At 50.3% G+C, this 22273-nt stretch overlaps 6 protein-coding genes across 10 annotated transcripts in view; 2 read left to right on the top strand and 4 right to left on the bottom strand.

Annotated features, from left to right (window-relative positions):
- LOC120949045 (protein Aster-B-like) overlaps nt 1-4408 on the bottom strand; it is a 33177-nt gene extending 28769 nt beyond the window's left edge. The window contains exons 1-2 of one of the 3 annotated variants that reach the window (XM_040366013.2): nt 2661-4287; nt 1468-1551 (exon numbers count right to left, since the gene is read on the bottom strand). In XM_040366013.2, coding sequence (XP_040221947.2) covers nt 1468-1551; nt 2661-2698 — 122 coding nt within the window. In that variant the 5' untranslated portion in view covers nt 2699-4287. Of the gene's footprint in view, nt 1-1467; nt 1553-2660; nt 4288-4319 lie in introns of those variants that run through there. The other 2 variants (XM_049606299.1, XM_040366009.2) reach the window with 2 other exon arrangements.
- On the top strand, nt 109-17276 carry LOC120949044 (ras GTPase-activating protein 1). 3 transcript variants are annotated; one of them, XM_040366007.2, is made up of 8 exons: nt 109-196; nt 11023-11433; nt 11525-11644; nt 11736-12721; nt 13053-13399; nt 13469-14381; nt 14465-14621; nt 14689-17276. In XM_040366007.2, exons 2-8 carry the CDS (start codon nt 11262-11264, stop codon nt 14838-14840), a joined length of 2847 nt encoding a protein of 948 aa, XP_040221941.1. In that variant the 5' UTR covers nt 109-196; nt 11023-11261; the 3' UTR covers nt 14841-17276. The 3 variants fall into 3 exon arrangements, with proteins under 3 accessions (XP_040221941.1, XP_040221940.1, XP_049462252.1); XM_040366006.2 differs by lacking the exon at nt 109-196 and adding an exon at nt 9788-10502; XM_049606295.1 differs by lacking the exon at nt 109-196 and adding an exon at nt 10524-10605.
- LOC120949046 (protein prenyltransferase alpha subunit repeat-containing protein 1-B) lies at nt 4923-7852 on the bottom strand. The gene is made up of 3 exons (XM_040366014.2): nt 7515-7852; nt 6208-6689; nt 4923-6122 (listed from the first exon to the last, which is right to left on the bottom strand). Exons 1-3 carry the CDS (start codon nt 7595-7597, stop codon nt 5305-5307), a joined length of 1383 nt encoding a protein of 460 aa, XP_040221948.2. The 5' UTR covers nt 7598-7852; the 3' UTR covers nt 4923-5304.
- On the top strand, nt 8301-9386 carry LOC120949049 (iron-sulfur cluster assembly 1 homolog, mitochondrial). The gene is made up of 5 exons (XM_049606301.1): nt 8301-8417; nt 8498-8551; nt 8625-8700; nt 8893-8967; nt 9037-9386. The coding sequence occupies exons 1-5, from the start codon at nt 8334-8336 to the stop codon at nt 9138-9140; spliced, it is 393 nt and encodes a 130-aa protein (XP_049462258.1). The 5' UTR covers nt 8301-8333; the 3' UTR covers nt 9141-9386.
- A 117-nt stretch (nt 17277-17393) lies between the features above and the next one.
- On the bottom strand, nt 17394-20636 carry LOC120949048 (probable isocitrate dehydrogenase [NAD] subunit alpha, mitochondrial). The gene is made up of 4 exons (XM_040366017.2): nt 20503-20636; nt 19378-19542; nt 18767-19297; nt 17394-18684 (listed from the first exon to the last, which is right to left on the bottom strand). The coding sequence occupies exons 1-4, from the start codon at nt 20527-20529 to the stop codon at nt 18343-18345; spliced, it is 1065 nt and encodes a 354-aa protein (XP_040221951.1). The 5' UTR covers nt 20530-20636; the 3' UTR covers nt 17394-18342.
- A 303-nt stretch (nt 20637-20939) lies between these two features.
- On the bottom strand, nt 20940-22253 carry LOC120952646 (uncharacterized). Its single transcript, XM_049606300.1, has 3 exons — nt 22108-22253; nt 21677-22036; nt 20940-21598 (listed from the first exon to the last, which is right to left on the bottom strand). The coding sequence occupies exons 1-3, from the start codon at nt 22217-22219 to the stop codon at nt 21138-21140; spliced, it is 933 nt and encodes a 310-aa protein (XP_049462257.1). The 5' UTR covers nt 22220-22253; the 3' UTR covers nt 20940-21137.
- Nucleotides 22254-22273: the final 20 nt, after the last annotated feature.

Genomic DNA, 22273 nt, shown 5'->3' with positions numbered 1-22273 from the left:
CGTTGTTTTTTTTTTTTATTTATTTCGCCATAGCAATCAATAAAAATCACAGAGCCCTTGTGGGTGTGTGATTATTTTCCAAAGATATACCCCGCGCTCGCTCACCCGTAACAACGCGTCATTCAACCCGACGGAAGGATTATTACTGCTATTCAGGCTAAGCGGGCGGTGTGTGTTGCCAGACAACGTTGCCGGGGTGAGTAATGTTATTGCCTTTTTTTTGCTTTTTTTTGGGACTTGGGACGATGAGAAATTAAAATTCAATATTCATGATCCGCAGAACAGAATAAGCCCGACACACACACACACACACACACACACACACACGCCGAGAATCCTTTCGAGATTGAAAACACTTTTGTGAGTCAGTTGTGTGTTGTTGCTACTCGTCGTTGGCTTGGCTACAGTTCAAGTCGCATAAACAGAGCTTCTGCCAAAAGGGGAAGATGGTCGTTGCAGCATTATTGACAAGGGATTTAGAATCAATTCTAACGCCGCCTGCTGCATGCAGCGAGCGAATCGTTGTGCAATGTTTATTTTAGCGTTATCCAACATGGTTTCAAGTTTGCTCCTCCACCCCGAGGAAATGGGCGTAATCGACTAAGTCGTTGGCTTTTTTTTTTGAATTTTTAAACTCAAATGTCGTCTCTTTTGAGTAGTTTTAATGTTTTTTATTTATTTACTAAAGCATAAACGTGATTAGTGGTTAAAAATGGCAAGAGTAGCTTTCATTTGCTACACCACGGCCCCAAGGTCCACTCCGCTCGCTCGTTACATGGCGATAAAATTGGTCCTTCGAACCGGATAGCGAGACTTGATCGCTTGGTCAGTGGCACGTGCAGTTGTTTGCTGTGTAAACAGTTGTATTTTTTTTTTAATAAATATATAAAGAACAGGAGCAACAAGGAAGGAAGAGCATTACTTATTCGAATGGCAAAATGGTACCAGTACGATTGTAGTTGAGACAGTGTGCGGAACATGAATGTTCGAGTATTACGGCAAAGTGTGTGCGAGTTTTTGAGTGGCGGTGGTGGGTATGGAGGGTTGGGAAATCGCTCATGCAACAATGAAAAACTGGAAACATTTATACACAATAATGCATACAGTCTAGTGTGTTAATGTATGTGAGCGTGTGTATGTATGTATGAAAGTGAGTCCTTGAAGGTTTTAAATTACAACAAAAAAAAACAGCGCTTAGCTTTTGAAGTTTTTGTTTTACTATTCTATAACCTAGAGGTACATCAAGAGAATGGAATATAAGAAGAAAATGCATTACTCAGCAGAACACACACATGCATTTTTGTTGTTGGTTTGTGTCCTTTTGCAACAAGCGCTTACTCTCTCTCTCTCTCCCTCTTTCTATCTATCTCTCGCTCACTCTCTATCTCTCTAACTCTCGCTCGCTCAGCAACGCCAACATAATACATATGGAAGAGGTGGCCAAGTGGGCGGCATATACACACTTACCCTTCAATGTCCAGGCGAGCACATTCGGCTGCAACAATTCCGCCCTTGGCATGGAAAGTTTTCGCTAAGCCCTTGCGGGGCGATCTGGAACGAGCCGGACGGTAAGGAGGGTGTGTTGGTTTGGTGGTGGTTGGTGGTGAGGGGGCGCTTAGTGAGTGAGGGTTGGAATATTTTGCGTAAAGTCCCAACCTCGCACACTAATTCTATTCACTTGCTTCTGCTTAAATGGTATGGGGTGAATGGGTGGGTGGGGTCGGGAGGGAGAGGGCGATGAAGCAATCATGTTGTGTCTCAATTTTGAGCATAAACTATCCTTGGACTGGCGTTTGTATGTTGGCAATGAATGTGGTGTTATGTTGTGGTATGAGTTTAAAGCCATTTTTGCATGTGCGTGTGTGCGTGCGTATTTCTGACAAGCACTGTGGAAAGGTAATGAAGATGCTCCAATGCTTTTGTCTGCCAAAAGTCTTCCACTGGCAATGGATTGAAGAGCAGTCAGGCAAGAATTATGCTTCCATGCTTCCAATCGTTGCTGAAACTCTCTATTCTACTTCTCTCCAAAACTATGTCAGGCTCAAGGAAGCAGGTAAATCTTCTCTCTCGCGTGCCTCAAGTTTATGAATCGGCAAATTCTGACTGCTGACATCCTTATCAGCTTTTCAAGAATACATAGAAAAGAAGAGAAAACAGGAGCAACATTGATGGGCTGTCGTAGGAAGGGGAATGTTGTTCTGAAGCTCTGTCCTCATGAAAAAATCAGGACATACAACCTTCCTAAAGTGTCTCTGGAAGCGAAGGCAGGGCTAGTGGAGCGGGTGGGAAAATCAATGACATAAAAATGTGTTTTACTCCAATTATGTAACGGAACATGAACATATTATGCTGACAGGGCACCCTTGTCAGAGGAGGGAGGGAACTCTACCGGGCATTCTCTGCTGGAGCCCGACGAAACATTCCGTGTGACAGCACGATGGTATATGTGTTTCGTTGTGTATGAGAAGATGTGTATCTCTGGGTGTGTAAGGAGCTTTTACTTCTTCAATTGAGAAAATGACGCGGAGAGGCAGTACAATGAAGTTGGGGGTGGGGGCGGGGAGATTCACTGAGCAGAAGGAAGCATGCTAGGAGATGATATTAGAATGGTGGCCGGGGCGACGACTAACGCCTAGCCAGCCGTGTCTGGCACCACGTACCCCTTGAGATCGGCCAGGCTACGGTTTTTCCGCAACATCTTGCTCCCTTTCGGTCCTGTGTCCAACGGACTGCTTGTGGAGATGGCAAACGAGCGTAACCCGCGTCACCGGATCGACCGGACAGCTAAATCACATCACACCCCCGGGACCAGACTCACTGTCGGCCCGCAAAGTCTTGCCGTCGGTCGGCCGTGCCGCAAACGCGCCTCACCGGAGGACAGTTCATCGTGGTGGAATTGGGCACCGATTGGCCACACACACACACGCACAAACACGCACGAACACACACACACACACAGGTCCTGTGTTCACACTACCATCGAACGATAGACAGCAGGCGGCGGCGACCCTATTGGAAGTGTCCTTAGGCTCAGGATCGAACGCTCATGGCTGCGTGACATGTCTGTCTATTGCCGTTTTTGTTTCACATCCACGACTCACTGCCAAAGGACCGTTTTTGTATTACGCTGTTCTTCTTCTACCACTAAATTCAATGTGCTCGTGGCATTGCTCGGCTGAGTGGGAGCTTTCTGGCCATTTCCCCTGGAGGAGCCTGTGAGGAATCGCCTTTCCAGGGCTAGCGACACACAGAGACGCACACGACACGACACAACAAGCCTCCAGAAAATCAGGTGGAAGACTGCAAATTGCACACCACAGGTCTGTGTGCCCATCATCCTCGTCCTGGCTGGCACGGTACCTGTGATCTCTCTCTCTCTATCTCCGGCTCGCTCTCTCTCTCTCCCTCCCGAACTCTCTTTGTGTGAGCATTTTTGCTCAAACACTCTAAAAACTCTTCCTCGCTCGATCCAAAACGGTTGGAAACGGTCTCATTTTCCACTTGCCGGCGTTCTAACACGCATGTGTGTGCGGTATTCATTCTTTTACGCCCCACACACGCACAAACACACATTCCAACGTGGAGAAGACGGTTTCCTTTTCGTTGTACGTGGAAAGGGAAAACCGTGGCGATGTTTTCCTTCATTTAATCGGAAAATCAAAGTCGTAAATCGACATTTCGCTCGAGCAGAGCGATTTAAATTGGCAGTCACTCCCCCAAAGGACTCCCAACTTTTGTTGTTTTTTCATCCCGCTGCCCCCCTCCCCCACTACCCTCTAACAGATACATTTTCCATCCCTTTCCTACCAGCGCGTCGCCGCTTGTGCTCTGTGTGATGTAATCGTTTCGCTTTAAGGGTTTACGCACACAGCGCGCTCTCTTGTAGCGGTTCTTCGATTTTCTTCCCTTTTGACAGGCAACCCGCTCGGCCAACACAACCCTTTCCCACGGTCCCACTCCTCGCCTGATGGGGCCGTCACGGTGTGAGTTATTGGTGTGAGAGATTTCGCGTAAACAACGCATTCTAACAAACTGCTTTCGGACCGCGGAAAATCTGGCACCGTACTACGCAATATATGAGGGGGACGCTTGAAAATTTGCCACCCTTCCATTTCATCCACCACTTCCTCTTCTTCCCCAACCGCGCCGTCAGCGGGCGCTGGTTGTTACCATGGCGATGGAGGAAAATTGTGTGTTTCGCTAACTACCGCCACTTTTGCCACTAAACACTTTTTCCATAAGGTCCTGCTGAACGAACCCACAGTCTTCGATCCACCGTCACATTGATTTGTAATTCTCTTTTTCCGATAAATACTTACTGCCCAGCGCCCTTTTTTCTTCTATGCAAATTCACGCACCGTTCTTCAACAACTCTTTTTTATTTTGGTTTTGGCAAACACTCCAGCACACAGCAGCAAACCGTGGGGGAGCCTTTGTTCCTTTGCTTTTGCTTTTTACACCAAGCGGAAACGGTTCCGATGGGCCGTTTTTACGTCGATCGTCGCCATGGGCCGTCGCACGCTACCGGCGCCAGGGTACACTTCCGGGGGACATATTTTCATTGAAAATTTCCGATTTTACACTCTGTCACAACAAAATATGACAGCCACCATCCGCTATGCGCTCTGTACTGTGTGTGTGTGTGTGAGTGAGAGAGAGAGAGAGAGCGAGAGAACGGCCGTGAGGGAGATGAAATCGGAAAATTTCCTTTTGTGCAACAGTGCACACACAAACCACACGCACACACTGGCACGGGCGAGGTCTGTTGCATCGATTGCGAAAGAGAGCGAGAGAGAAAGAGTGAGAGAGCGAGAGAGCATGAAACTTATGGCGTGGTTAGACGAACGATTCAGCCGAGCCAAAAGAAATAAGGAATTTATATTCAATTTCGGCCATTTTTTTCCAATCAGAATCTGCACGTGTTTCTATCTCAAAATTAATTTCATTTATTGATTGTTAAGGAGGTAAAATTCACTACTACTTATTGTAATTCTGCTTGTGCCAGCACACGCACACCACAGCTGCCGACAGGATGAGGGGTAAGAAGCGTTCGAGGGGAATTCGTCTCCTGGCTTCGCTTTTGTTTTTGAACATGACTGCACATTTGTACACTAGAAGATTGCGTTCGTTGGATGGGCTAACAACATAAACTATCCATAAACTCTCATCGAAAACTTAACATCGTAAGCTGTAGCTGACGGGATCGAAGAAGCGAAAAGGCGCAGGCCAACAACGGACACTAGGACTAGGAGGATGAGAAAGCGCGAATGTGAGCTACTGTTCCTAGCACAATCCTAGCCCGCCCTACTGCTGCTGCTGTCCCAGCTCGAGCCCCAGAAACAGTTTGCACCACTGGCCGTGCCGTGGGTCGGTCTGCGTTCGGCGCAGCTCGTTCGCTTTCAGCGCCTGGAGAAACGTGCTCGCGTCCTCATCGAGCCGCGTAACCTTCGACAGCGGTTGGGCGCAGTATCCGCCCGGGCTGGTGTACAGGGCGGCCGTACTCGAGGTGTTTAGCAGCCAGCCCGGCCCAACCCGTAGCCGATCGATCAGAAACTTCACCATAAACTTGCGATGGTTTTCGAGCGCTTGCGACACGCTGTGCAGCGCGGCCAGCTCGCCGCACAGACGCAGATCGTACGCGGCCAGGTTCAGGCAGTACAGGAAGGTGCGCACCCGGAGTTGGTTCAGTTCGTGCTCTTTGGTAATGGCAGGTAGCAGGTAGCGAAGCAAATCGTTCACCGTGGTGTCGTCGGTGGGTGATGGGACAGCGCCACCACCACCACCACCACCGGCCAGCGATTCGATCAGCTCGCAGAGAGCGTTGTACTTGCGGGGGGTGCGACCGGCCGCTTCCGGCAGCTCCTCGGTACCGTCGTCCTCCTCGTCGTAGTAGCACAGCTCGAACATCTTTGCCAGCACGAACTGCCGGTGGTTGTAGCAGCTGTAGTCGTGGATGTGCTTGCGGATGAACTTCTCCGTCCGGTACACCTCGTACTTGAGCAGGTTGGGCGCCTTCATCAGCACCCACTGCCGGTGGCACCAGGCGTGATAGTTGGTGTTGCTCTTGTCCGCACACTTTTCGCACAGGCTGATCTCGAACGCCCAATCGATCGCGTCGGAACCTGTCAAAGAGAGCAGATGTGGGTGATAATGACGGTGTCAAAGGCAAAGGGTGTGATTTTGACCGCTCCCCTGCTAATTACTCACTCTGAAACAGGTACAACCAGCGCCGGTACGCGAACGCTTCGTTCGATTTGGGCTTTTTGCTGAGGACGAGCGCCGAGAAATGGAACTCCTTCGAGATGTCCAGCCGGTTCTTTGCAAATAGCTGCCGGCGCAGGTTCCAAAACGTCGCCACATCCGGGTTGATCAGTATGGCACAGTTGAGGTACTTGATGATCGGTACATTCCCACCGTTGGTGCACCCGCCGGTGCTGCTGCTGCCTCCGCCCGGCCCCAGACCTCCGCCGGACAGTTTACCCTTGTCGGACGCATTCCAAGGGGCCGACCCGCAGCCAACCGGGAGTGCATTCGACGACAGCCACTCGTTGCGGTACTGCAGTATCAGACGGTGGGCGTACGCGTACACACACTCCACGCACCACGACTGTAGGCCGAGATTATGCTCCAGGTGGATTACCGGGGACTTGTTTTGATTCAGCGGCATCGGTATGATTTCGAATCCAACTCTACGGCGAGAGAAAAAAAAACGAGATGGAAATAGAAAACGGAAATGAAAGGGAGAGTTATTTACAGAGACAGCACACGGACGGGCGAGCGAGCGCGTGTCCCCACACTGGCGCAACCCAGCAGGGAGAGGCTGGAGTTTCGTCTTAATCAAAATAAATTGCTGCCACCAATTATGCGGAATTACGTTCAATCAAATGTACGCGCCCGCTGGCTATGCTCGCGCGCAAACAGATCGTTTTGCAGGCAGAAAGGGGAGCGTTTGCCTATCCCTACCGAGAGAAGGTTTGCACTCGCGTTTTGCGCTCTTGCGCTAGGTCTCGCTCAAGGCCAAGACGCCGTACCTTCACGCGATACGAAAGACGAAAACAATCATCGAGAGTCACAAAAACATAAAGGAAGCCGTGAAGGACACACTACGGCAACGATCGGGCTTTTGCGCGTTTGCGGTTGTCCAAATGTTGGAAGAACCCGTGCTGCTAGCAAGTGCCACGAATGCGTGCCACGAAAACTCGCGCACACGGCACAAGACTTTCGCACAAGCAGGCGTGCCTTTCTTTTAATTCTTCGCTTAATTTATTTGACCTCTCAGGCGCACGAGATCATCAGTGCCGCCGATGAGCGAACCCGAACGGCGGTCTAGCGATGCGATGCTCCACTTTCCGCGTAATCATCTCGCGGAAGCACACACCAAACAGAGACACGACGATCTCTCGAAGGCTCGTTGGTGTGTCTCGGAAGAGGCCCATTCGGTGCCCCCCATCAGCTCCTAAAGAGGACTTTGCCAGGAATTTGCCCACCAAGCAGAGGTGGCAGGATATACTTACAAATCCGGATCGCGCATGAAAACGGCATCGATCTCGTTGATAATCTTCTCGCTGAACGCGGTGTCCTCCTCGTCCTGGCCCATATTGATGACGATCGCCTTCGTTCGACTGTGGGGCAGGGAAAAACACTGATTTTCACGAGCACCTTGTCACCCGCCTTTTGTTTGCGCCTTGCGTGCTGCTGGTTGTGTTGAGGGACGGGAATAGATCGTCCTGAGATGAATTTCAAGCATCAATGAACATCTTGTTGCCTTTTATATACTGTGTTGGGGTGGTTTCGGTTGATATTCTCAGCCCCTGGCACAAACAATCTCTCTTCGCGGAAGATGACAGCTCGATTCAGCTGAGAGGGAGAGAGAGCGAGAGCGAGTAAGAGACGCACTGTTATTGTTCTACCATCTCTGTCTTTTGTGCGCTGTCGATAAAGACACGCTGCGAAAAGTTGAATTGAATTGCCCTTATTTTCATTTTAATATTCTATTTTAATGAAAAACTGCATCGTCTTTAAATATTGTTTAATTGTTGTTTTGAGGCTCACATTAAAACGTCGAATAAAAACCGCCACACAATCAAAACAGGCCAAGTTACGAAACCAAAACAAAGTACCCCCCCCCCCCCTGAAATCAGCTGTCAAACGCCTGGTGCTGTCAAAGCAGATCTGCTTTGGATATTTCAAAATCGAGGTGAGAGTGCGGCCGAAGGAACACAATTGTTGTGAAATAGTGATCGAAAACGTAAATAAAATAGTCATCTCCACGCATCGCTCGCTACAGAACAGCACCCGGGAAAGGGCGAGGGCAGTAAATTTCCAGTGAAACAATGGCCTCCAAGATTGTGGCCACCGCCACCGTTCGTGCCGTGAAGCATCGGAAGCTGCTGCCGATGAGAGCAGCACTGTCGCTGGTAAGATATCGATCGAGCTGTTTTGGAAAAAGGACATTAAACGTTTCATTTGCTTTCATTGTCTACCTTCCCCACATCAGACACCGGCAGCAGTAAACAGGATAAAGCAACTTCTTGAAGGCAAAAACGAATTTGTAAGTGCATTTCGAACCTACGATGCCTGAGTGTGATGGTTATTGATTGCTTTTATTTTCATTTTATCTGCAGATCGGTCTCAAGGTTGGTGTACGACAGAGGGGATGCAACGGATTGTCCTACACGCTGGATTACGCTGCAACGAAAGGTTCGTAGTATACGTGTTTATATGTTTTCGGTCCAGGAACAGAGCAAGCAGCATCGCCCTCATTTCGGTATTGATTACATAAAACCAAAACAAAGCGGCATGCTCTGGCCGAGTGTGTGTGCAGTGTCATGACGTTTCCCGCGACCAAACCGCACCATTGCTAATGCTTATTTTTCCCCGTTTCAAATGCAGATAAAATGGACGAGGAAGTAGTGCAGGACGGTGTGAAAGTACTGATCGACAAAAAGGCACAACTGTCCCTTTTAGGTAGGTAGACCATAAAAACTGACCAACTATGGGTGAACGTGTAAAAGAAGACTTGTGGTTGGTTTCTAGGCACGGAAATGGATTACGTTGAAACGGACCTGTCGGCGGAATTTGTCTTCAACAATCCCAACATCAAGGGCACGTGCGGCTGTGGCGAATCGTTCAGCATCTAACGAGGTAGAGCAGCAAACACGAAACACTTTTAGACGTACTGTAAGTTGCTTCGCGATAGAAAAATGGGATCGCTCCCTTCCTTCTCGGGACGACGGTCCCGCTACTTTCTCGTGGCTTATTGTTTTAGATTTGTAAAATCTAGCGTTGAACAAAGAGAGAATCACCTTGTCCTGTACATAACATAATTTAGCTTGTTAGTAGCGTTATTTTGAGTGTAATAAATTAGCCGTGTTGAGTACCTAAAACAGTTTTTTCGGCTTGTTTTCTCGCACCGCCCGATAGGAGCGGCAGCGAACGGGAATCACGTCGCGACGCGCGAAAGTAACGAACCCGCTAGCATCAACGCGCACGTAAACAAGCCGTGCGAAAGAGATGGGGCGATGTGAGAGCATCGAGAAGATTTTCTCCGCGGAGATGCAAGTCGTACTCTTTCTCTTTTCTGTCTCGTCTCGGTTGACGATATCTCCCACTCACTCACTCTTTCAGTCGCTCGCCCTGGGGTAGTATTACAGGGTTTCACACTTTATCTCAAGACCGCGGGACCCCTTCCCGAATCTGTCTTAGCCAAAGCCAAGACTGCGGTATGATGCTTGAAAACGTTGATGATACCTGAATTCATCGGATGCAATGCTGAATCTGCGGCACATTTCTCGAAACACACTGGTCCGCGCCGAGGACATGCGGTCGAATATTTTTTTACACGGATAACCTTTGTGTACATCAGTGTACTGAAAACAGTGAATTATTTTTTCGTGTTTTTACCAGAAAAGATTATTTAAACAGTTCAAACTACTTTCTTAACACTTGTAAATATTTTAATTAAACAAATATGCATTCACTCATTTTATTAAATTGCCTTTTTTTGGTAAAAAAACGAAAAGGATAATTGAGTGTTTCTAATAGACTGATGTACACAAAGGTTATCCGTGTAAAAAAATATTCGACCGCATGTCCTCGGCGCGGACCAGTGTGTTTCGAGAAATGTGCCGCAGATTCAGCATTGCATCCGATGAATTCAGGTATCATCAACGTTTTCAAGCATCATACCGCAGTCTTGGCTTTGGCTAAGACAGATTCGGGAAGGGGTCCCGCAGTCTTGAGATAAAGTGTGAAACCCTGTAATCATCACTATCGCACGGGACGGGAAAGTCGACGTTAATCACGGTGAAAATTTTGGACATCCGCGAAAAAGTTTCCGCTGGGAAAACCGCTCTGGTGGTACCGTGAAAAAGTATAAACTCACCGCCCCCGTTCGCAGCACAGAAATCCGTATTAGCATGCCGTAGCCGTGAGCCGTGTGTGCGTTGTGCTGTGTTGCGCTGCCAAAAACCAGGGTCCAGGTCGTCTGGATGGGAGTGGATGTGAGTGTTCGAAATATGGAGATTTACTAAACCCCGTCAACATCACGGTTTTGGTTGCCGTCGCTTTTCGCTTTTGTTCCTCCCCCGACATCTGCCGTGGTGGGTAAGCAATCGGGGGTGTGTGTGTGTGCAGGTGTTGCGGGAATTGCAGGAAAAACAAATCGATTTCCATTTGCACCGAACGCGACGGAGGCACACACAGGGCAGCGCTATCTATGTTTTCCTCTTGTGTGTGTGTATGTGTGTGTGTTCAGTGCGTGTACATTGCCCTGCGGGGTCTCCGAGAGTTGCCTTTCCAAATATGCTTTGTATTTTTTTTTTGTTGCTTCGCTTCTTTTTTCCCACTTCTGCCCCCCACACCCGAGGCCGAGGCTAGTAGTGCGTTGCGCGGAAAAGGGCAACCAAACCTTGATATCTCTGCGTTTTTTCTTTCTTTCTCCACATTCTTTATCCTAATTCCTCGCGGGGACGGCTCCGCTTTGTGCTGTGCTCTTCTTGTTTTTTTTCTTCTTTTTTCCAGTTGCAGTACCACCCGTCGCAGATTCGTCATCGTGGTGCGCTGCACCAGTGTAATGCACTAGCCCCGCCGCTGCGGCTGCATTCCGTTGCGCTTGGTGCCGTGGTGCCGGTGCAAACAAAGGAAACGGTGTGAGCAAACGATTGCGTACGACTTTGGTGAAGCAGAAAGGCCGACGGAGAGAGAGAGAGAGGAAGTAAAGAAAGGAGAAAGGGAAGTAAGATTGACGGCGAACAAAAGGCATGGGTGACATGATGCGGTTAAGCAGCAGCGGCGGAGCGCTCGGCGGCGGTTTCCATCGCGACAAGCTCGGCTCACCGTCGACCGGCTCGGAGGACGGCGGTGGTATCGATCTGGCCGACATCGCCCAGGAACTGGACCAGGACGAGTTCGACGGTCCGGCCACGCTGAACGGTATGGACTCGCTAATAATTGGACTTTCCCCTGTTGTTTTTTTTACTGTTGCTCCGTTCGTTATCATTTTTCCACATTTCCCTCGCACCAGGTGCATTCGACCGTCCGGCAATTACGGCTCCCCCGGAGAGCGAGTGGTACCACGGGCGGCTGGATCGGTACAGTGCCGAGCAGCGGCTAAAGTCGACCACCAAGCTGGGCAGTTATCTGGGTAAGAGCGGGGTTGTGGTAGCTTGCAAGCTTTCGACGTTAATCAATGGTTGGCTTTTTTTCTCCCCTCCTGTTTACCCCACCACAAACAGTGCGCGAAAGTGACCGCAAGCCGGGCTCGTACGTGCTGAGCTACCTGGGCCGCACCGGCATCAATCATTTCCGCATTACGGCGGTGTGCGGCGATTTCTACATCGGCGGACGGCAGTTTTTCTCGCTCAGCGATCTGGTCGGCTACTACACGTCGTGCAGTGACCTGCTGAAGCGCGAACGATTGGTACAGCCAGTGCCACCGCCGGAACCGGTCAACGACAAGAAGCGGGTGGTGGCCATCCTGCCCTACACTAAGATGCCCGACACGGACGAGCTGACCTTCCAGAAGGGTGACATCTTCTTCGTGCACAACGACATGGGCGACGGGTGGCTGTGGGTGACGGCCCACCGGACCGGCGAGCAGGGCATGATTTTCCGCGAGCTGGTCGAGGATCTCGATCCGGCCATCGATCCGAACACCGTGTTCCCGTGGTTCCACCCGACGTGCACGAAGAACGAAGCGGTCGACATGCTGGTGAAGGCGGGCCCGGGCAGCTTTCTGGTGCGGCCGAGCGACAACTCGCCCGGCGACTATTCGCTGTTCTTCCACATCAACAATCAGATCCAGCGGTTCCGGATCGAGAAGAAGGGCGTGCGGTATCTGATGGGCGGCCGGACGTTCGAGTGCCTGGATGCGGTCATCAACCGCTACCGGAAGGAGCAGATCGTGGAGGGCCACACGCTGATGCACCCGGTCATCAACGGCAGCCAGCCGGAGTACCATCCGCCGACGAATCTGGCGAGCGCGGCGGAGAAGATCTACGCGACGCTGCGCGAGTGCCGCGACCAGAACATGCTGAAGAAGACGAAGGGCATCAAGCACCATGGCTATCTGCTGAAGAAGTCAGACAAGACGGCCAAGTGGAAGCAGCTGTTCTTTGCCCTGCTGGTGGAGGGTTCGGAAACGCACCTCTGCTTCTACGACAGCCCGAAGAAGACCAAGCCGAAGGGTTTGATCGATCTTTCGTGCGCTTACTTGTATCAGGTACGGCGGGGAGGGAGACGAGTGTGATACAGGGATGTCCCAGGAGTGCTCATAGCTGTGGGACACTTGATTGAATCTTTTTTAAGTGAAATGAACTTAATGTAGTTGGAATTGGACTCTTTTGCATCCTTGTTGGACAAATCCAATAGGAATTTACGAGGTGCCTGTCCAACAAGGGTGCCATAAATACCGATTTCCATCGTTTGAAGTTCACTTCCCATAGGAAAGAGTCAAGGAAGTGTCCCACTATGATGAGAACCTGTGAGGTGAACGAAATGGATCAGGGATTTAATCTTTTATTTTCCTCTTTTGTCCCTCACAAAAAATACAGTGCCATGAATCGTTTTGGGAGCGGCAGCACTGCTTCCAGATCGTCGAACGGGCGCTCCCGTGTCTCGCCACCATCACCTATCTCTGTGCCAACAATCAGGAGTGCTACGTGGAGTGGATATCGGCCCTCAAGTCGCACTGCGTGTCGCAGCTCAGCAAGGCGCAGTCGAAGGTGCCGCGGCTGCGTGAGCTGCGCTGCCTGAATCTGCAGATACTGGAGGCGCACCGGCTGCCGTTCAAGCTGGTACCGCATCCGTACTGCGTCGTCTCGCTCAACCAGGTGAAGGTGGGCAAAACGCGCGTCAAGACCGCGCCCGATCCCGTGTGGGAGGAGGAGTTTGTGCTTGAGTAAGTGGCGCTGAGCGGTACGTTCGCGAACCGGACGGCATTTTAATAAAACAATTTCCTTCTTCCTAGTGACGTGCCGCCGGATGTGGTGACAGTTACGATCACCGTGCTGAGCCGGGGCAAACGTGGCAAAGACTCGGAGGTCGCCGAGCTGACGGTCGATCTGTGCAGCCTGAAGAACGGGCAGGAGACGGAGGAGTGGTTCCCGCTGAACGGCATGACGCCGATGGGCGAGTGGGGCTCGATCCGGCTGCGCATCCGCTACCTGGACGATCTCGTGATGCCGTGCGAAGAGTACAGCCCGCTCCAGCAGCTGCTGGTCGAGTCGGAGCTGAACGCGGTGCGCGCCCTGTCCGAGATCTGCCACAACGATCGCATCCCGCTCGCCACCTCGTTGCTGAAGGTGTTCCGGCACGAGAAGCGCGAGACGGAGCTGCTGCGGATCCTGTGCCAGGCGGAGGTGGCTCGGGAGAACGAAACCTCCACCCTGTTCCGGGGCGCCTCGCTCGCCACCACGCTGATGGATCTGTACATGCGGGCCGAGTGTACGCTCTTCCTGCAGTCGGCCGTCTCCGACACGGTGCAGCGGATACTGGACAGCAAGCAGTCGGCCGAGCTGAATCCGACCAAGATGGACGTGAACGATGACGCGTGCTCGAACGCCGAGTTTCTGCTGATGATACTCGACCAGGTGACGCAGTCGATCTTCACCTCGCCGGACGCGTGCCCCCGGACGGTGCGCTACATCTGCAACTGTCTGCAGAAGGCGGTCGTCGCCAAGTGGCCGTCGCCGAGCGAGCGGCTGGTGCGCACCCGCGTCGTCTCCGGCTTCATCTTTCTGCGGCTGCTCTGTCCCGCCCTGCTCAACCCACGTCAATTCGGACTAGTCAATGAAACGCCACACCAAATGGCGACCAGGTCGCTGATCATGGTTGCGAAATGTTTGCAAAATCTGGCCAATCTCGTCGAGTTCGGCGGCAAGGTAGGAGTAGCAGCAAGGAGGGAAACAGGCTTATTTCTTTGTTTAAATGCTAATGAGCGTTCCTGGTGTCATTTCAATCGCAGGAACCGTACATGGAAGTGGTCAATCCATTCATCTTAAAGAACAAGGAACGCATGATCGTGTTTCTGGATCAGCTGTCCTCCGTCACGGATCCGAACCCGCCGCCGGGATGCATGCAGGAGCAAAGCAGCTCCTCCACACTGTCCAGCTCCGATGCAGGTAGGGCTGAACGTGCGCTCCTTTTGTATGCTTTTCGCTAACCCAATCGCTTCTGTCTGTCACACAGGTCGCGAACTGGCCACGCTGCACCACATCTGCGTATCGTATCTGCCGGAGCTGCAAGCGATGAGCAAGACGAACAACGCACTCAAGAAGCTGGTCACCGTCACGGAAATGCTCTCGAAACATAAGCTTAAGTATCGCGAAATGATCAGCTAATCTGCTCGCGCGCACGCGCAACCCGGCAAACGCAGAAACAAAAGGGACAACCGTGATTGTCCTACCCAAAAAAAAAAAAGTACGCAACGATAGCAACGAGGTCTTTCTTCATACACGTGCGCACGCACGTGCATGGTGTGCAAAATTGGATAGGCGAACCCCGCTACGGTCTATGTGCAGCAGTAGCTTTTGTGTGTTGTGTTTCCCGATCGCCGGTTTGGTGAATGTTTTAGCGAAGAAGTGGAGTGAATCTTTTGTATTTTTCCCTTTTATTCCAATTGCAAACGTTTTACACCCGCCGATTGCTACTACTATCCCCCCCCCCTTTATTACGATTTGCCTTCCTGCCTGTGAGGGCTTTTTGTGTGTGTGCGTTTGCATTTGCTTTCCCATTTTTTTCTCTCGCGCGTGTTGCGTGTGCCGCTCCCAGTGTAAGCGAATTGATAACCGGGTACACTCACTCAGGAGAAACTAACTTTAGGCATAAGGACGACTGATGAAGATGATGATGATGATACAGACAGACAGTAAGCAGCAGCAGCAGATGTTGTTGTCGTTTGGATGGTGATAGTAAAAGGATACAAAACAAAACAAAAACAACCACAAGACAACCTTATTGGGAATCATTTCACGTGCTCGCGGCACAACGCGTGCTCTTCTCTTTTTGCTTGGTTGTGTGTGGTTTTCTGTGCGAATCAGTTATGGGAAAAGAGCCACCCTTGTTTTGATTCCATGTTTGTCTCACTAAATCGACTGATTTTCTATGTTTGACCCCGATAGTGGTGCATTGCATTGGTAAAATAGTATCAAATATTTAAACGCATATACGCAATTATATAGACAGAGAGAGAAAGAGAGAGAGATCTTACGCTCTACTGGTAGCGAATCGATACGCTGTAACGTTGATAGCAAAACAGATCCAAGTAGCACGTGATTTTTGGTGTCGTTGTTGGTATTCTTTGGTATAGATGATGCTGCCCAAGTCCTCGTGTTTAAGAACTTTCCTTTTGCCATGTGCTTTTTTGATAGTTTTTTCAAGCATCGTATATATATACTGTACTGTAGACCCATTCTTAATAACACAGGCGCTGTATGCCTGCGGTGGTATATCCGGTGCTCCCTTGTCTTTTGGACTTTTTCCCATGCGCAAACCGATCCCCTGCTTACTTCCAAATCAGCAACACGCTCGAATTTACATCTATTTGCCCTTTCTGAGTTTTAGTTTCGTTTTGAAAATGGACAGATGATGGAAAATGCCCATAAAAAAGCCAATAAGCACAACCATTTAGGTAGGGGTAGCATACACGCCACTGCTGTCGGCGTAAAACTTTACGAAAAGACACATTTTGTGCGCTCGCGATCGTTCGTGCGTACGTTTTTGTTCTTTTCTTTACTTCTTCTCCCAGCATATAGAGATTAGATCGGTAAGGGCCACACCACATGCATTAACAATCCAGGGATAGATTTAGAATTAGCGGAAGGAAAAAAAATGAAAGAGATAAAACTCACACAAATACACACACATACACATACACAAGCAAATGCAAAATCAAAACCAGAAGTTTATTCTTTAAGGATAGGGAAAAGTCTTGCGGCTGAGGTGGTTTTGTGTTTGCCGAACAAGTGAACCATAATAATAACTAATTAATAGCAGTAATAATAATCGAACAAAAACGGTGCACCGTGAAGGGGGAGAAGCGACAAAGACAACACCGGTGGGTTCGGGAATGCGCGCACACAAATCTCATGCGCATAACGAAAATGAAACCAAAAACTATTTTTTATACAGTCTCACGCGTTTTTGCAACACTCAAAAGGCCTTTTCAAACACGGGAAGGATTTTGGGTGCGATTTAACTGTGCTCTCTCTCTCTCTCGGTTTTCGCTGTGTAATTTAATTTTCGGATGCATTATGAGACTGCAGAAATGTATTCTATGCCTCTTTTTTATATTTCTAATTACGTGTATTTTGCTAACGTTCTTTTTTCGAGACTGGATTCGAGTTATTTCTTTTTATCTGTTTGCTTTTTTTTTAAACAATATTCTGCGCTTTAGGCGATCAATTATAACACAATATGTAACACGATAAACTACTAGTATGAATAGGGGGCATGGGAAGGCACCCGCTAAAAACCAGCTCCAACCGAGCGCAGGAGTTTAATAACGGAAAAAGGTGGAAATGGATACACGGAAATGTGGAGAAAGACGACGAAAGCGGTAAAAATCGGCGGTACTGCTTTACAAACAAAAGAAAAACAGTTCTTCTTCGCGGATGCATTTTAATACGAATCGAAAAATATATACACAACACACACACACACACACACACACACACACACACACACATACATACGATTATTTAGAACCAACTATAACATGCTACGGATAATAAAGAAAACCAAACTCCCGGTACGATAATACTCTCTTCAACCTTTAACTGCGTCGTTTTCCTTTCTTTCCTGTGGCTTTTGGATGGAGGACGGGGAAATGTGTGGGAAAATGAAAACTGCCGGCAAAAGGAGTGTTTTTTTTTGTTTTGACAATTTGAATCAACTAATTTTGAGACAAGTTTTATTTCGACTTTTTGGTGAAACAGTTCCGCGCATCATTTCGCGTGTTGTTCGTGTTTACGCATGCGCGCGCTCGCACCGCAGCTTGTTCGTTTTTCGTTTCCAACGTTCAGTTTACGGGTTTTTGCTCTTCCACTAATGCATTCAATTCTCGTGGGGCAGGCAAAGAACACCCATCCGAGGGGGGTGGTCGGGGCAGCCTAATGACTAATTCATAGAACAAAACGAAAGGGGGAAAGCTCCATTCTGCAACCTGACATCCTAACATCACAACACCTTCATCCTCCGATAGAGGACGAAATGCGCCAAGCTGCGTCTTATTGTCTGTGTCTGAAGGAAGCGGAAACGGATGGCGCAGGCTGTGTGAGTGTAATGTTCCAGTTACTTGTGGGGCAGGAGTCAGACTCGTTTGCTCGATACTTGGTCGGTTTTTGGACGTATTTTGCCGGGTGGTTAGGGTGTCTTGTTCATCCTAATACTGGTGCCCATGTCTGAAGAAGCCTACATGTCGCGCGGGTGCTCCTCGGATGTGGGGTACATTTGCTGTTACTGCATTGGAAAGAAAACGGGCGCGCCGGGACTGATCGGTGGATGTGTGTGTGTCTGTCTGTCTGTCTGTTGGTTTGTGTTGGATTCCGTTTGCTTTTAAAATTACAAATAAATAGTTCGCTAGTTACTGCATGGGTGTGTTTGCATTCCTCGTACGATCCTTTGCTTCGCAATTCACTAGAAACAACCACTATTGTAGTACTTCCTCTCGCTCTCTCTCTCTCTCTTTTTCTCGCTCGCTCGCGTCTTGTTTTTTTATGGCGTTTGAAGGGTTCGCGCGCGCGTTTTCTTCTATCTCAGGCAGGCGTCTAGGACTGGTAGGAATTTTTCACCCCGCAGCCACAGCCTACTTGCGTCGCCGGGGCGGTGACACGCGCTTTTGGTTTACTTGATTCTATCGCAGATGGCATTGGTGTACTCGGAGCACTTGGCCTTGCCGCCGAGATCGCCGGTAAGGTACTTCGCCTCCTTGATCGTCTCGAAGCAGGCGCTCTGGATCTTGTCCGCGTGCTGGTTCAGCTCCATGTGCCGCAGCATCATCACCGCCGACAGCAGCAGGGCGGTCGGGTTGGCCAAATCCTTGCCCGCGATGTCGGGCGCCGTGCCGTGCACCGATTCGAACAGCGCACCGTTCAGGCCCATGTTGCCGGACGGCGTGAGGCCGAGCCCACCGACCAGACCGGCGCACATGTCGGACAGAATGTCACCGTACAAGTTTGGCATCACCTGCGGGGAAGGAGACGCACGACGCGTGGTGTTTTAATTGCTGTTGCCCCCTGTGTTTAATCCCATCATTCACCCGACTTACCAGCACGTCGTACTTGCGCGGATCCTGCACCATGTTCAGGCAGACCGTGTCGAGGTAGCGCTCCTCGAACTTGATCTCCGGGTACTTTTGCGCCATGTCGCGGCAGCAGCGCAGGAACAGCCCGTCCGACATGCGCATAATGTTGGCCTTGTGCACCACCGTCACCTTCTTACGGTTGTTGTCTTTGGCGTACTTGAACGCGTACTCGGCCACGCGGTTCGACGCTTCCTCGGTGATGAGCTTGATGCTCTGCACCACACCGTCCACGATCTCGTGCTCGATGCCGGAGTACTCGCCCTCGGTGTTCTCGCGGATCGTCACCACGTCCACGTTGTCGTACAGCGTCTTGTAGCCCTCGAGGCTGCGGCACGGGCGCACGTTCGCGTACAGGTTGAACTCTTTGCGCAGGGCCAGATTAAGCGACCGGTGCCCCTTGCCGACCGGCGTCATCAGCGGTCCCTTCAGGCCGACCTTGTTGCGGTTCACCGAGTCGATGGCGCCCTGCGGGATACCGAACTTTCCATCGGGGTTCTGTTGGGCGAAGGAAAAAAAAAAGGTTGACTGCGTGTCCAGTTCGGTTGCATCGTACCAAGCAAACGGGTTCCACTTACCCGCACCGGCGTTACGTCGACCGTTTCCCATTCGATCGGCACGTTGGCGACGGCGAAGATCTTCTGCACGGCGGCGGAAATTTCCGGCCCAATGCCATCCCCCGGGATGAGCGTCACTTTGCGCGTGCCGGACGCAAACGTGCGGGCACCGAACGGTGCAACCGTCTGAAAGCAGAAGGCAAACACACCACGCGCGAAAGGTGAGAAAAATTTGTCAACGTAAAGTTCTCCGTTACGTAACGGCCGCGTTTTAAGGCGAACCAGTCTTCAAACGGGTACTACGGCGGTGGCCTACTACACACTTCACACATCGAGCACACTATCTTGCCCATCTCCCCGCGCTTATCTTCCCTACATATCCTCTCCCCCACTAGCCTGGATTGAGCACGGATTACTAACAGCACCATCAAAGCCATCTTACGAAGGGGTTGTGGAAAATGAGGCTGTGTGTGTTTGTGTGTGACTACGTGTGACATTTTAGCATTTAGCATTTACAAAAGCGGTGCACATTTTGGCCAATTTGGTTATTTACTTGAACGATCGGTTCGGCCCGCTTAGCATTGGTGGCTGCTGCCTTGGAAACGGTGCTGTTGGTGGAGGAGGAGGAGGAGGAGTTGGAAGAAGAAGAAGAAGAGGAGGAGGTTATGTAAATCTTGACCCAGTTGTCCTTCAGTTGGGCGGAAAATTTCGCCAGCAAGCTTCCAAATTCGCCATCCAACTAGAACGGAACACAAAAAAAACAAGAACACGGAAGCGGACGTTGGGTTTTTGGCGTGTGAGAGGGTGTGTGTATGTTAGCATGGAAATTTGTTTTTTTTTTTTTAGCGCGCGGTGTAGTTTTCCCCCAAGCTTCTCAGGCACCTGCAGGGAAGATTTCTTTGCGCAACCGTTTTTCTTCTCCTATGGATGGTGGGGGAAGGAGAGGTAGAGGGTTCGATGTGTCTCTCGTGTCACACACACACACGAGCGTGTTTTTCACGCGAGCCAGCACCCCCACGTTGCACCGGCAGCAGTGAGCACCGGACAAAAGGAACCAGCTCCCCGCCCCATCCCACAGCAATGCGAAACGGCAGAATGTTCACAAACACACACACTCCTAGGTATAGTCACATGGGTTTTCCTTACAATTTTCTTTATCAATCGTGCCGCCATGCTTCGTTTCACTCTAGAACCAACTGCGTGCTTTAATCGACGGACAGCAGACGACAAAACACACACACTCGGTGTTGTGCGAGGCGATCTTGTGCGCGAAGGTTTTTGCCGTCCTGTTCGCGCTACAGTGGCGGGGTCGGTTCCGTGCTCGTGCCGACAGTTGTCTCGCTCTCGCTAAGCGCGATGTTTACTGTCGGAGCTGTCAGTCCGCGGCGGTGTGTTTACTGTACCCGGTCGGCTGCTCTACTGCTGCGCTGTGCGCGCGGCTCGCGAATGACACTGCAAACGGATGAGAATTTAATTTGAAATTAAAATTATAAACATTACGAATTTTGCTACTGATATCCTTTGAAACATTAGAACAGGTAAGAGTTTATGTTTTTGTTGTTTCGTATGGCATTTATTTCGAATCAGAATACATTTTCTGATCGTTAAGTATACCAAAAACACGTGGCCCTCCTAGCTATCCCGAAACGGATTCCAGGACATTCATTCTAAATCAAAGCTTTATCAAGTTGAACCTTTCTATTTCCATTCAATTCGAAATCCCATAGCTCATTTTATTCACCCCATTGTTGTGTAGCTTTTTTAGCGTACGAAACGACTCCTCATACACGCCGGCGCGAACCGGCGGATTTTGTCGGTGGCTGCGACCGGCCACCCGTCCCACGCTGTCCGAGGATCTGCAGCAGAAAGTTGTACACGGCCATGCTTGCCTGCTGGTCGAGCGTGCTACTGGCGGGCCGACCGGCCGGCTGACTGTTGCGGCGTGGCTTGGTAGGCCGCTGGTTCGCCGCAACCGGATAGTACGACCCATCGTCATACTCGTACACGGGTCCGCGGCCTCGATAGATGGGGCGGCGCTGCGGCTGCGGCACGAACGATTGCACCGGTCGGCGGTTGGGCGCACCGTACAGATTGTACCAGCCCTGCAGCGGGGACTGGGCGCGGGGCCAGAGCTTGTTCCATCCCTGGTTGCCGCGATTGCCGGTCGGTCGGTTGTTCGCCTGCGAATGCATCCCGTACATGCCGGTGTAGATGTTGAGCACAATGCCCGGTTGGGTGGATGCTAGTGTAAGGGTAGTGTGAGGGGAGAGTAAATATAAGTATCTTTGAAGCGACACAGTGGCAAAGTGATACTACTTACGCCTCTTGGTTGTTCTAGTGCCGGGGCGTGTAGTGTTCAGCAACGACAGATTCGTTCGATGGTCGTACTTAGTACTTAATGGTTTACCGCCGGACACTGCCGTGACGGAAACGTTCGACAACACCGGATAGACGATGGTTGGCTCCTCATCGGCATCGTCGTTAATGGGCATCGGGGAAATGGGTACTGGGTTTATGTTGGTCGTCTCCAGGAAGGTTGCGGTTGATGTCTCTGTAGTCACACTTTCTGTTGCCTGTGTCACACTGTCTGTTGCCTGCGTCACATTTTCAGCTGTTGTCCCGGTAGTCACCGAGGTTGGTGTCGTTGTAGTGGTATCATTTGTTGCGCTCGTTGCGCTTACTGTAAGATGTAAGAGGGAAAAGCCAACAAATTAAGGATAATCCCGTTTCATCTGCAAATAAACATAGTACCTTCTTCGTAATAGTATTCATACTCATCTTGCTGCGTTAACGCTATTTGCGCAACGAACGAAAGCGCCACTAGATAGAAAACCAACCGCGAACTGGCACGTGTACTGCCCATGTTTAGATGGCAAACAGATGGGTTTAAATCAGGCTACATCCTTTTAAGGGTTTC

Source organism: Anopheles coluzzii, chromosome 2, assembly GCF_943734685.1.
Source record: "Anopheles coluzzii chromosome 2, AcolN3, whole genome shotgun sequence".
Classification (NCBI taxonomy): domain Eukaryota; kingdom Metazoa; phylum Arthropoda; class Insecta; order Diptera; family Culicidae; genus Anopheles; species Anopheles coluzzii.
This window is presented reverse-complemented; position numbering and strand designations above follow the sequence as displayed.